Source organism: Babylonia areolata, chromosome 21 (assembly GCF_041734735.1).
Source record: "Babylonia areolata isolate BAREFJ2019XMU chromosome 21, ASM4173473v1, whole genome shotgun sequence".
Classification (NCBI taxonomy): Eukaryota; Metazoa; Mollusca; class Gastropoda; order Neogastropoda; family Buccinidae; genus Babylonia; species Babylonia areolata.
In genome coordinates this window covers 5,962,653-5,974,930 of record NC_134896.1, presented here as the reverse complement: position 1 = coordinate 5,974,930, position 12,278 = coordinate 5,962,653, and the positions used below count along the sequence as shown (strand labels likewise).

Here is a 12,278-nt window from a genome sequence, read left to right as displayed (position 1 = left end):
GAGAGAGAGAGAGAGAGAGAGAGAGAGAGAGAGAGAGAGAGAGAGATCTACATCGATATTTTATTTCATTATTATTGTTATTATTATTATTGGTTGTTGTTGTTGTTGCTGTTGTGGTTGTTGTTTTACAAAATATCATCGGGTTGTTGAAATAGAACAGACAGGTGGGTGTTTTGCAAGAAAGTAAAAACGCATTTCTTTGACACAGCAGATTTGTCTGTGTGAAATTCGGGCTGCTATCCTCGAAGACAGTGCGTCGCTACATTGAGAGCGCCACCCATGATTTTTCCCCTCTTTATTCTGTCTGCAAATGTGTTTATTTTACTGTCAAAGACGACGGGCGCAATAGCAGAGTGGTCAAAGTGTTGGAATCTTAATCTGAGGGTCCCGAGTTCGAATCTCGGTAACTGCGCTGGCGTGTAAAGGGTGGAATTTTTTCCCTATTTCACAGGTCAACATAATTATGTGCAGACCTGCTTGTGCCTGAACCTCCTTCGTGTGCATACGCAAGCAGAAGATCAAATGCGCACGTTTAAGATCCTGCAATCCATGTCACCGTTCGGTGGGTTATGGAAACGAGAACATACCCAGCATGCACACCCCCGAAAACGGAGTATGGCTGCCTACATGGCGGGGGCGAACGAGTAAAAACAGAAAAAAAACCCTACTGGTGCGGGGTGCACGAGCGAACACAGCAGCGCTCAGTGTGCTTATCGTTAAGACTGTTCCCAGCTCCACGCTTAATTCCACATACCCATGAACATTCTTAACTGAAAGCAAACTTAGCGCTCCAAAGATGGCTTCCTGCAGCCCTGCCGTGAGGAGGGGGAGGGGGGGGGCAGTCCCGGGAAGAATGTGGCAGAGTGGTCACGATCTTCTTCTTCTTCTCCCTTCGAGGGCTGCAACTCCCGCCTTCACTCGTATGTACACGAGTGGGCTTTTACGTGTATGACCGTCTTTACCCCGCCATGTGGGCAGCCATGCTCCGTTTTCGGGGAGGGGGGTTCAGGATCTGCATGGGACCGGAACCCCTTAACGATCGTTTCCTTGTCAAACGCCTTCCTTCTCGGCCACCGCCATATGTTGAAGATGGCAGGATTGCGAAGATAGTTTGGTTTACAGGCGATGGCGGTGGGGAAAGGGGGTTGAGGGGGTGGAAAAGGGGTGGTGGTGGTGTTCAGGACAGCATCAGTATCAAGCACTGGCAGCCTCGGGGAGCCGGGGATGTGGAGGGAGGGGTGGGTGGGGGTGGGAGGGAAGGCAGATGGATGGAGGTGGTGTCTGTTGTTGAATCCTGGAGGGGTGAATACAGACAGGGAGAGAGTCGTTTTAACAATGCCTGACACGATTCCTCTTTGCCCCCCCCCCAACCCCCCCCCCCCCGCCCACCCCCACCCTCCTTCCCAGGACGCAGCTTGTCAGACGGTACCGAGGGGAGGGGCTGTGGTTGTGGTTGGGATGGAGGGGAGTGGGTGTGGGGGGCAGTGGCAATTGTTCCCCACCCCCACCCACCCCCCACATGCTCTGTCACACACCCCTCCCCTCCCCACCCATGGTACCTGACCGAAATAGACCCCGAGGAAAGTCCCGTCCCCAGGATGCCGTTCGTTAGACGGTATCGATGTGTGCGTGTGTGTGGGGGGGTGGGTGGGGGTGGGGGAGGGAGTTGTAGGGGTATGGGAGGGTGTGTGTTTGTGGGGGTGGGAGTTGTAGGCGTGTGTGTGTGTGTGTGTGTGTGTGTGTGTGTGTGTGTTGGGGGCAATTACAGTGGCTTCCCACCCGCATTTTCCTCCGCCATTCCCTCCTCCCTTCCTGCCCCCACTGTCCCCCCCTCCTTCCCCCTTCCCTCCTTCCCCATCCCCTTGCATGGCTCCTGACTGAACGTCCCTCCCTCCTCCCCCCCCCCACACAAACACACACACGATCTAATCACTCTCCTCACCCCGAACACGCCCCCTCCCCCCCACCAAGCCCTTCGTTTTCCCCTTGACACATACACAGTGATATCAACAGGTCTACTACTGCACCCGGGAAAAAGTTCAGACACCCTGGCCTCTCGTCTTGTAGACTGTGGTAAGTCGATTTTCCGGAGCCTGCGTCACGCCCTCCAGCACCCCTTAAAGAGGTATTCCCACTGCAGTATCATGATGTGCTCTTCGCAACTGGCTGTCAATTCCGGTCCGCCGAACGAATCAGTCATTATACAGTGGGTGTCGTCATTTCACCTGAATGCAGAAAAAGTTATTTGTTTTTTGGGTTTTTTTTTTTTCAAATACCGACAGGACGGAAATGTTCAGATGGCCAATAGACTGAGATCAGCTCACGAAAGGGTGTGAACATTTTAGAGATTTATCGAAAGCTTAACGTCTTCTTGTGTTCTTCTGCCCCCCCCTCCCACCTTTTTTACATATTTTCTAATCCGGGTTTAAGCAGCTGCTCAACGGAATGTCGACCGGCTTTGAAAATATATACTTTTTTTTTTTTTCCAAATTGCTTTTCCGTTTGTAAACATGTGGCTCAGCTTTAATGAGTAGTAAAGGCGATCCCCATTATTTTATGCTTGTCTGAAGGTATTTCCTAGCCCCTTCCAAACACACACACACACACACACACACACACACACACACACACACACCAACAACAACAACACCAATGTAGCAGCCTATTTGTTACCGTTGTTGGTTTTCACCCCGGGGGTCAAATCTCCCATGCCCACGGTTATCCCCTGGGTCGACGCAGACAAGCCTGGACTGACCCCGGAGGTGAACTTCAGCAAGTGAAAACTGACCCCCCCCCTCCGGCCCCCCACCGCCCGCCCCTTCCCCCTTCGCTGCCCTTTACCTCGCCCCTCCCAAGTAATGGATGTCAGTGTCATTCTGGACCTGCTTGAAATGACTCCGGGGGTAAATTTGACCCAGGTACAGTTAATACAGAACAGACCCACGTCTGCTTCCGGTAAGTCGTAATGGAGAGGAGGAGGGGGAGGAGGAGGGAGCCGGGGTCAATAAAGGCTTGTCCAGAACGACCCCCTGTCACATTCCAACAGCCCCACTAAACAGCGGAGTGATGGCCTCGTGGTAACGAGTTCGCCACGGAAGCCAGAGAGCTCGAGCACACCAGTTCGAATTCCACAGTCGTCAGTACTTTCTTCCAATTTCACTAGAGCTTGAGGGGTGGTCCGGACGCTAGTCATTCGTGTCCGACCATGGCCATCAGAACAGCAGAGGATGAAACTGCTGTCCCGACTATATGGAGAAAAATTTGATTACCGTAGAGAGTGTCTTCCCAAGTTACATCCCCACTATCTCGGCCAAGAGGGCTTCAGGACAGTCGCCAATGCTGCAGCACGAACAGCCATTGCAATCCTACGACCACCACCCCATGTTTGGGATACATAGACCTTAATAATCATTCAAAAAAGACTAAATGAATTCCCTTTGTGGTGCAGAAACCATTGATCATACAGCTCTCTCTTTGCTGTTGACCCAACTGTAAACTTAGGTCAATCTGTGATACCAGGTGAGCGTTGAGCCACGTGTGGGAGAAAGATACCATCTGTGATACCAGGTGAGCGTTGAGCCACGTGTGGGAGAAAGATACCATCTGTGATACCAGGTGAGCGTTGAGCCACGTGTGGGAGAAAGATACCATCTGTGATACCAGGTGAGCGTTGAGCCACGTGTGGGAGAAAGATACCATCTGTGATACCAGGTGAGCGCTGAGCCACGTGAGGGAGAAAGATACCATCTGTGATACCAGGTGAGCGTTGAGCCACGTGAGGGAGAAAGACACAAGAGACCTAAGCCTGCAGTAGCTGAATGTAGCACAGGGAACGAGCTCGGCCAAATCCTAGTAGCCCGCTAACTCCAACACATTTGTTCTTCCATAAAATTGATTACGAATACAGGTTCCTTCCCAATTTCTTGATCAAAGTTTGAATACATGAAGACAGGTCCGATGCCTATTTCTTGATCAAAGGACAAGAAGAGGGAGAGAAGATAAGAAAAACCAAAAACAAAAAAACAAAACAAAACAAACAAAAAAACAAAACCAAAAAAACTGGCAAAAAAACAAACAGGAACACAAACAAAAAACAACAAAGATAATAACAGAAGGAGCAGAAGACACAGGCGAGGTTCGCTATGTATACAGACTGCTTCAAACACACACACACACACACGCACACACACATAAACACACACATACATACACAAGCAAAACACACACACACACACGAACGCGCACACACTCACAAACACATTGACATTCTCAGCTCTGGCAAACAAAAACAAACATATAAAAAAAACCCAATAAGATAAATAACAACAACAACAACAACAATAGTAATAATGATAATAATAATAATGATGATAATAATACTAATAAAACCACTAACAACAAATCACACCACAGCCAAACCAGCGGGGACTGACCAGTGATGGCAGTGCAGGAGCTTGGCGGGCAGGGAGCGGTACACGTCCACCCCGTCCACCCACAGGATGTCGCCGTACACTTCCTCTTCCGCTCTCAGGGCCGCCACTTCCGCTTCCTGCCGGGCCCGCCACGCCGCCTGCCGCTGCGCCCTCTGCCGGCTGTGACGCTGCAGCTCTGGTGTGTCTGTTTCGGCCAACAGCGAGACATCGTCACGTATATTTGTATTTTCTCTTTTTTATCACAACAGATTTCCCTGTGTGAAATTCGGGCTGCCCTCCCCAGGGAGAGCGCGTCGCCACACTACAGCGCCACCCTTTTTTTTTTTTTCCTGCGTGCAGTTTTATTTGTTTTTCCTACCGAAGTGGATTTTTCTACAGAATTTCGCCAGGAACAACCCTTTTGTTGCCGTGGGTTCTTTTACGTGCGCTAAGTGCATGCTGCACACGGGACCTCGGTTTATCGTCTCATCCGAATGACTAGCGTCCAGACCACCACTCAAGGTCTAGTGGAGGGGGAGAAAATATCGGCGGCTGAGCCGTGATTCGAACCAGCGCGCTCAGATTCTCTCGCTTCCTAGGCGGACGCGTTACCTCTAGGCCATCTCTCCACTATACCCTGCCCACCCCCCTCGCCCCCCCTCCAACTCACCATTCACCTCGCCCCTCCTCCCCTACCTTTCAGACCGTAACATTCAAATGTGAAAATAACGTCAACAAAATGTCTACAATCGCCAGTATGTGTGACCGGACATGAAAAAGATTTCCTCCTCCTCCTCCTCCTTTAATTTTGTTGGCTGCAACGTTTTCAACGTTTAATCAAACGGGTGGGACGATAAACCGAGGGAGAGTCCCGTATGAAGCATGTACTTCGCCCACGTAAATGAACTCACGGCAAAAAAGGGTTGTCCTTGGCAAGAATTTAGTCGGAAGATCCGCTTCGATAGTTGATTAAGCAAACGCACTTGCAGACAGAAAAGAAGAAGAAGAAGAAGAAGAAAATATGCGTAGCGCTTTGCTTTGCTCCGTAGAGTCGCTCTCCCCAGGAAGAGCATCCCGAATTTCACACAAAGAAACCAGCTGTGAGACAAAGTAATGCGATACAAATAATACAATATATCACAAAGCAACTGTTGTGTGGTGAGTGGTGAGGATTAATCATCGGTATCAATATATGATTTTGTTTTGTTTTGTTTTTGTGTGTTGCAACAGCACAGAGATTGAAAATGACAAAAAAATAATACAGGTAATACAGATGCTGATCATGCATCTTCGCCACGTCTACCTTTTCTGATGGCGCTGCTGTTTCAGAACTCCTTGGGCAACTGGTTCTACTGCATCGTTAACTTCTATTTCCAAACCATTACTGCAACGTAACAACCAACAGCATTAGTAACTACGATCGCCACTGCTATGTTCAAAGTTGACCACGCTGATCATTTTTTGCTCAGAATAACCCGCAACAGTATGGGCAATGTACAACTTAGACGTTGATAAACATACTACTACTATTTCTACTGCAACTGCTACTGTGATACCGTTGCTGTTATATTCCTACTATTACTATTGCTGCAGCTGCTGCTACTACTACCACTGCTACTGCTGCTGCTGCTACCGCCACCACCACCACCACCACTACTACTACTACCAACCATAATCATAATGATAATCATTGAGATTTTCTTGGTGGTAAAGGTATGATTAGTTGTGATGAAGGCGGCGGCGGTAGCGGTGCTGGAAGTGGTGGTGGTGGTGGTGGTAATGGAGGCACCACGTGCTATTTTTTCATCACTTGTTTTTCAATTCACAACAAGTACATCTCTGCTAGGTTAAATCGCGAACATAGATTTTTTTTTTTTTTCTAATCTTTTTCAAACTATTTTTGAACGAAGCAAAGGGCAGGCTCTCAAGGCCAAACCAGCATGTTGGATCTGTGCACACACAGGGAGGACATCTGTCTCATTATCCATTTTCATTTCTTAGGCAGCGCAGTTTGGTATTAGGCAGCACAGTATGGTATTGTTTTAATCAAGAAAGTACAGTTTGTATTGTTTAATCAAGAAAGTACAGTTTGGTATTGTTTTAATCCAGAAAGCACAGTATGGTATTGTTTTAATCCAGAAAGCACAGTATGGTATTGTTTTAATCCAGAAAGTACAGTTTGGTATTGTTTAATCCAGAAAGTACAGTTGGTATTGTTTTAATTCAGAAAGTACAGTTTGGTATTGTTTTAATCCAGAAAGTACAGTTTGGTATTGTTTAATCCAGAAAGTACAGTTTGGTATTGTTTAATCAAGAAAGTACAGTTGGTATTGTTTAATCAAGAAAGTACAGTTGGTATTGTTTTAATCAAGAAAGTACAGTTTGTATTGTTTTAATCAAGAAAGTACAGTTTGGTATTGTTTTAATTCAGAAAGTACAGTGTGGTATTGTTTTAATCCAGAAAGTACAGTTTGGTATTGTTTTAATCCAGAAAGTACAGTGTGGTATTGTTTTAATCCAGAAAGTACAGTGTGGTATTGTTTAATCCAGAAAGTACAGTGTGGTATTGTTTTAATCCAGAAAGTACAGTTTGGTATTGTTTTAATCCAGAAAGTACAGTTTGGTATTGTTTTAATCCAGAAAGTACAGTGTGGTATTGTTTTAATCCAGAAAGTACAGTTTGGTATTGTTTTAATCCAGAAAGTACAGTGTGGTATTGTCTTAATCAAGAAAGTACAGTTTGGTATTGTTTTATCAAGAAAGTACAGTTTGGTATTGTTTAATCAAGAAAGTACAGTTTGGTATTCTTTTAATCCAGAAAGTACATTTTAGTATTGTTTTAATCAAGAAAGTACAGTTTGGTATTGTTTTAATCCAGAAAGTACATTTTAGTATTGTTTTAATCAAGGAAGTACAGTTTGGTATTGTTTTAATCCGGAAAGTACAGTTTGGTATTGTTTTAATCCAGAAAGTACAGTTTGGTATTGTTTAATCCAGAAAGTACAGTTGGTATTGTTTTAATCAAGAAAGTACAGTTTGGTATTGTTTAATCAAGAAAGTACAGTTTGGTATTGTTTTAATCCAGAAAGTACAGTTTGGTATTGTTTTAATCCAGAAAGTACAGTTTGGTATTGTTTAATTCAGAAAGTACAGTTTGGTATTGTTTAATTCAGAAAGTACAGTGTGGTATTGTTTTAATCCAGAAAGTACAGTGTGGTATTGTTTAATCCAGAAAGTACAGTGTGGTATTGTTTTAATCCAGAAAGTACAGTGTGGTATTGTTTTAATCCAGAAAGTACAGTTTGGTATTGTTTTAATCCAGAAAGTACAGTTTGGTATTGTTTTAATCCAGAAAGTACAGTGTGGTATTGTTTTAATCCAGAAAGTACAGTTTGGTATTGTTTTAATCCAGAAAGTACAGTGTGGTATTGTCTTAATCAAGAAAGTACAGTTTGGTATTGTTTTATCAAGAAAGTACAGTTTGGTATTGTTTAATCCAGAAAGTACAGTTTGGTATTGTTTTAATCCAGAAAGTACAGTGTGGTATTGTCTTAATCAAGAAAGTACAGTTTGGTATTGTTTTATCAAGAAAGTACAGTTTGGTATTGTTTAATCCAGAAAGTACAGTTTGGTATTCTTTTAATCCAGAAAGTACATTTTAGTATTGTTTTAATCAAGAAAGTACAGTTTGGTATTGTTTTAATCCAGAAAGTACATTTTAGTATTGTTTTAATCAAGGAAGTACAGTTTGGTATTGTTTTAATCCGGAAAGTACAGTTTGGTATTGTTTTAATCCAGAAAGTACAGTTTGGTATTGTTTTAATCCAGAAAGTACAGTTGGTATTGTTTTAATCAAGAAAGTACAGTTTGGTATTGTTTTAATCAAGAAAGTACAGTTTGGTATTGTTTTAATCCAGAAAGTACAGTTTGGTATTGTTTTAATCAAGAAAGTACAGTTTGGTATTGTTTTAATCAAGGAAGTACAGTTTGGTATTGTTTTAATCCGGAAAGTACAGTTTGGTATTGTTTTAATCCAGAAAGTACAGTTTGGTATTGTTTAATCCAGAAAGTACAGTTGGTATTGTTTTAATCAAGAAAGTACAGTTTGGTATTGTTTAATCAAGAAAGTACAGTTTGGTATTGTTTTAATCCAGAAAGTACAGTTTGGTATTGTTTTAATCCAGAAAGTACAGTTTGGTATTGTTTAATTCAGAAAGTACAGTTTGGTATTGTTTAATTCAGAAAGTACAGTTTGGTATTGTTTAATCCAGAAAGTACAGTTTGGTATTGTTTAATCAAGAACGCACAGTTTGGTATTGTTTAATCCAGAAAGTACAGTTTGGTATTGTTTAATCAAGAACGCACAGTTTGGTATTGTTTAATCCAGAAAGTACAGTTTGGTATTGTTTAATCAAGAACGCACAGTTTGGTATTGTTTAATCAAGAACGCACAGTTTGGTATTGTTTTAATCCAGAAATCACTAAGAAAGAGAGGGAGAAATGGTGGTGCATTCGTAATGAAGCTATGATATACATCATCTTGCTTTGTCAAACGTACGTCTACGCTTAACTACCGTGCCGGCCTTGCTTTGCTAAAATGTCACGTCCCTTTGAGGGGCGACAAAACAAACGAAAAAACTGAAACAAGAACCCCCCCCCCACTCCCCCTCCGCTCACCCCCCCCCCCCCCCCCCCAAAAAAAAAATCCGAAGAAAAAGCGAGGGCGTCACCGCTGATCCAATCGACAACCCGTGTCAGCCCAAAGCGCCGAGCGCCATAGCTCTGCGCCTTTATGAAGATGATTTTTCGAAAGATAAATCCCATCAAATCCCGCTGATTATAGCCCGGCCGATCATAATGGAGCCATTTTTTTATTTTATTGCCGATCCGAAAGAAAAGCATGTCTGTGTATACGTCAACTACTGGTTGGTGAATCAACGCCGATGGAAAACCAAAGAATCCAAAAGCACGTACATGGTGAAAAAGAGAGAGAAGAGAGAGAGAGAGAAAGAAAGGACAAGAAGTATCAGTATCAGTAGCTCAAGGAGGCGTCACTGCGTTGGGACAAATCCATATACGCTACACCACATCTGCCAAGCAGATGCCTGACCAGCAGCGTAACCCAACGCGCTTAAAAAGTTCCCGCGAACCGGATTCGAACCAGTGACCTAAGGATCCCTGTCAGACGTTTCCTCTACAGTCCTCCGCTCTACCAACTGAGCTATCACGGGATACTAAAAAAGGCTTCAATGCAGATTCGAACCACAGATGTTAGAGTCGAAAATGAGTGGTTTTACCCACTACGCTAACACGGACACGAAGAAGAAGAAAAAAAAGGGTTAGTATGGGATATGGATATCGATTGTTTGTACTCTATACCAAACAATCGATATCATATCCCATACTAACCCTTTCCCATACTAACCCTGCGCATTCACAGATAGATTCATGAGCATCCCCCCACCCACCACCACCCTTCCTCCACCCCCCAGCTGGATGACAACGATGGTCATCATCGATCTCGATGGACACACACCACCATAGAGTACCACAGGAGATGGAGATGATGAGATAGACGATGCAGATAATTAGGCTGCCAGGAGAGAGAAAGGGGGGTGGGGGAGAGGGGGAGGGAGAGGGCGAGAGAGAGAGGGAGAGGTGGGGGAGAGGGAGAGAGGGAGAGGTGGGGGGAGAGGGAGAGAGAGGGGGAGGGGAGGGCGAGAGAGAGAGGGAGAGGTGGGGGAGAGGGAGAGGGAGAGAGAGGGAGAGAGAGGGGGGAGGGCAGAGGGCGAGAGAGAGGGAGAGGTGGGGGGAGAGGGAGAGAGAGGGAGAGAGAGGGGGAGGGGAGGGCGAGAGAGAGAGGGAGAGGTGGGGGAGAGGGAGAGGGAGAGAGAGGGAGAGAGAGGGGGGAGGGCAGAGGGCGAGAGAGAGGTGGGGGGAGAGGGAGAGAGAGAGAGAGGGAGAGGTGGGGGAGAGGGAGAGAGAGAGGGAGAGAGAGGGGGGAGGGGAGAGGGAGAGAGAGGGGGGGGGGGGAGAGGAAGAGAGAGAGGGGGTGAGGGGGGGGGAGAGAGAGACAGAGACAGACATAGAGACAGTGTCAGAGAAGGACAGAAAAAGAGAAAGAGAGAGACAGAGATAGATACACAGACTGAGAGAGATCAAGAAAGAGAGAGAGACAGAAACAGTGAAAGAGAGGCAGAGAGAGAGAGAGGGAGAGAGAGACAGACAGAGGAAGAGAGGCAGAAAGAGAGAGGGAGAGGGAGAAAGGGAGTTGGAGAGAGAGAGGGAGAGAGAGACAGAGAGAGAAGAATCCTCTCCAGACGACATTCAAGTCTTGTACTAAGGGACCCGTTTGTTGTACACTCAGTGTGGCATCATGCAACCAATCACGACATTCAGTGACCAAAAGGACCGGTTCATTCAGACTCTGTGCACCAAAGATGCGTTCAGAAGGTATGTGTACCTGAAATGTTTTATTGTCCACAAAAGATTGGGTTCCACGTCTGTAGACTTTAACTGGCTGCAGCCATTCTGAAACATTTCAAAGGATAAAAGCGGGATGCATGAAGAAAATGTGCGACTGTAGGCTTCATTCTTCTTCGGAGGAGGAGGAGGAAACAGAATTGTCTTGGTAATGTTCTGTATTGTGCTATATTGTCTCTTTGTCACAACAGATTTCTCTGTGTGTAATTCGGGCTGTTCTCCCCAGGGAGAGCTCTTCGCTACAGTTCAACGCCAACCAGTTATTTTCTTCTTCTGTTTTTGGTTTGTCTGCTTGTAAATTTTACAATCAAAGTGGGTTTTTTCTGTAGAATTTTGCCAGGGACAACCCTTTTTTTTTGCTTGGGATCTTTTATGTGCGCTAAGAGCATGCTGCATACGGGACATCGGTTTATCGTTTCATCCGAATCACTAGCGTCCAGACCACCTACTCAAGGTTTAGTGGATGGGGGGGAGACCAAAATGGCGAAAGTGGGATTCGATCCTGCGAGACTGGAACGCTTTAACACTCTCGTCGCTAATCCCTCGGTAAAACCACTCAGGCACAGTTCATCCAAAAGTCTGTCGAACCCCAAGTTACGAACGACCGACATTATTATTTCAGTTTCCTCAGTCCAGAAAAAGGTTCAGAAAATGGGGTCTAATCCGAGTATCACTTCTGACCACATTTAAATGACCAAAGCATTTTTTTTCTTTCTCCCAGACCTCAATCTTCTTACAGGGGTTTTCAACACTGGATCAGCTAAGAGTGGCTTTCTGGTACGAGTCGATATCCCGAGACTGTTCAGCACTCTGGATTAAGTCCTGATGAGTACAGACTGTGACTAACGGAGCAACAACACCGTAATCCCCCTTCAAGCCTCCTCCCTCCACTCCCCCTCCCCCTCCCCCACTCCGTGGCTGCACGTATTATCAATATTGACTGGTGTGGAGATTTCGCCTTCCGTCAAATTGCTTCTTCCTCGCCCCTTACCGTTTTTCTCCCAGATCATGTCTTCAATCCGAAGTGAACAGGATTAGCTCTCTAAGAAACTGACGGGAATTTTCTAAACTTTTTTTTCTCTCTCTCTCTCTTCCCCTCTGAAGGTGTGTTTAAGCGTGTGTGCGTGCGTGCGTGCGCGTACGCATAATGTGCCCGTGTGCGTGCGTCCTCTGTGTGTGTGTGTGTGTGTGTGTGTGTGTGTGTGTGCGTGCATGCGTGAGTGAATGTGTGCGTGCGTGCGTGTGTATGTATGAAAATAAGTCGTGTCCAACTATGACCACCACAAGAGCAGAGGAGGCAACTGTTGTCCAGACTATCTGGGTCAGAATTTGTATATAGGGGTGAACGTCTTGTGTAAAATAACCTCAACTCTGCAGGTGCAA

The 12,278-nt window shown here is 45.4% G+C and overlaps 1 protein-coding gene and 1 non-coding gene across 2 annotated transcripts in view; both read right to left on the bottom strand.

Moving 5' to 3' along the window:
- The window catches only part of LOC143296237 (UDP-GalNAc:beta-1,3-N-acetylgalactosaminyltransferase 2-like), a 255,139-nt gene that overhangs the window by 96,713 nt on the left and 146,148 nt on the right, over positions 1-12,278 (bottom strand). The window contains exon 8 of the mRNA XM_076608070.1: positions 4,434-4,617. Coding sequence (XP_076464185.1) covers positions 4,434-4,617 — 184 coding nt within the window. The remainder of the gene's footprint in view (positions 1-4,433; positions 4,618-12,278) is intronic.
- Trnay-gua (transfer RNA tyrosine (anticodon GUA)) lies at positions 9,553-9,643 on the bottom strand. The gene is given in 2 exon segments: positions 9,553-9,588; positions 9,607-9,643. It is a non-coding gene; the product is annotated as a tRNA-Tyr (tRNA).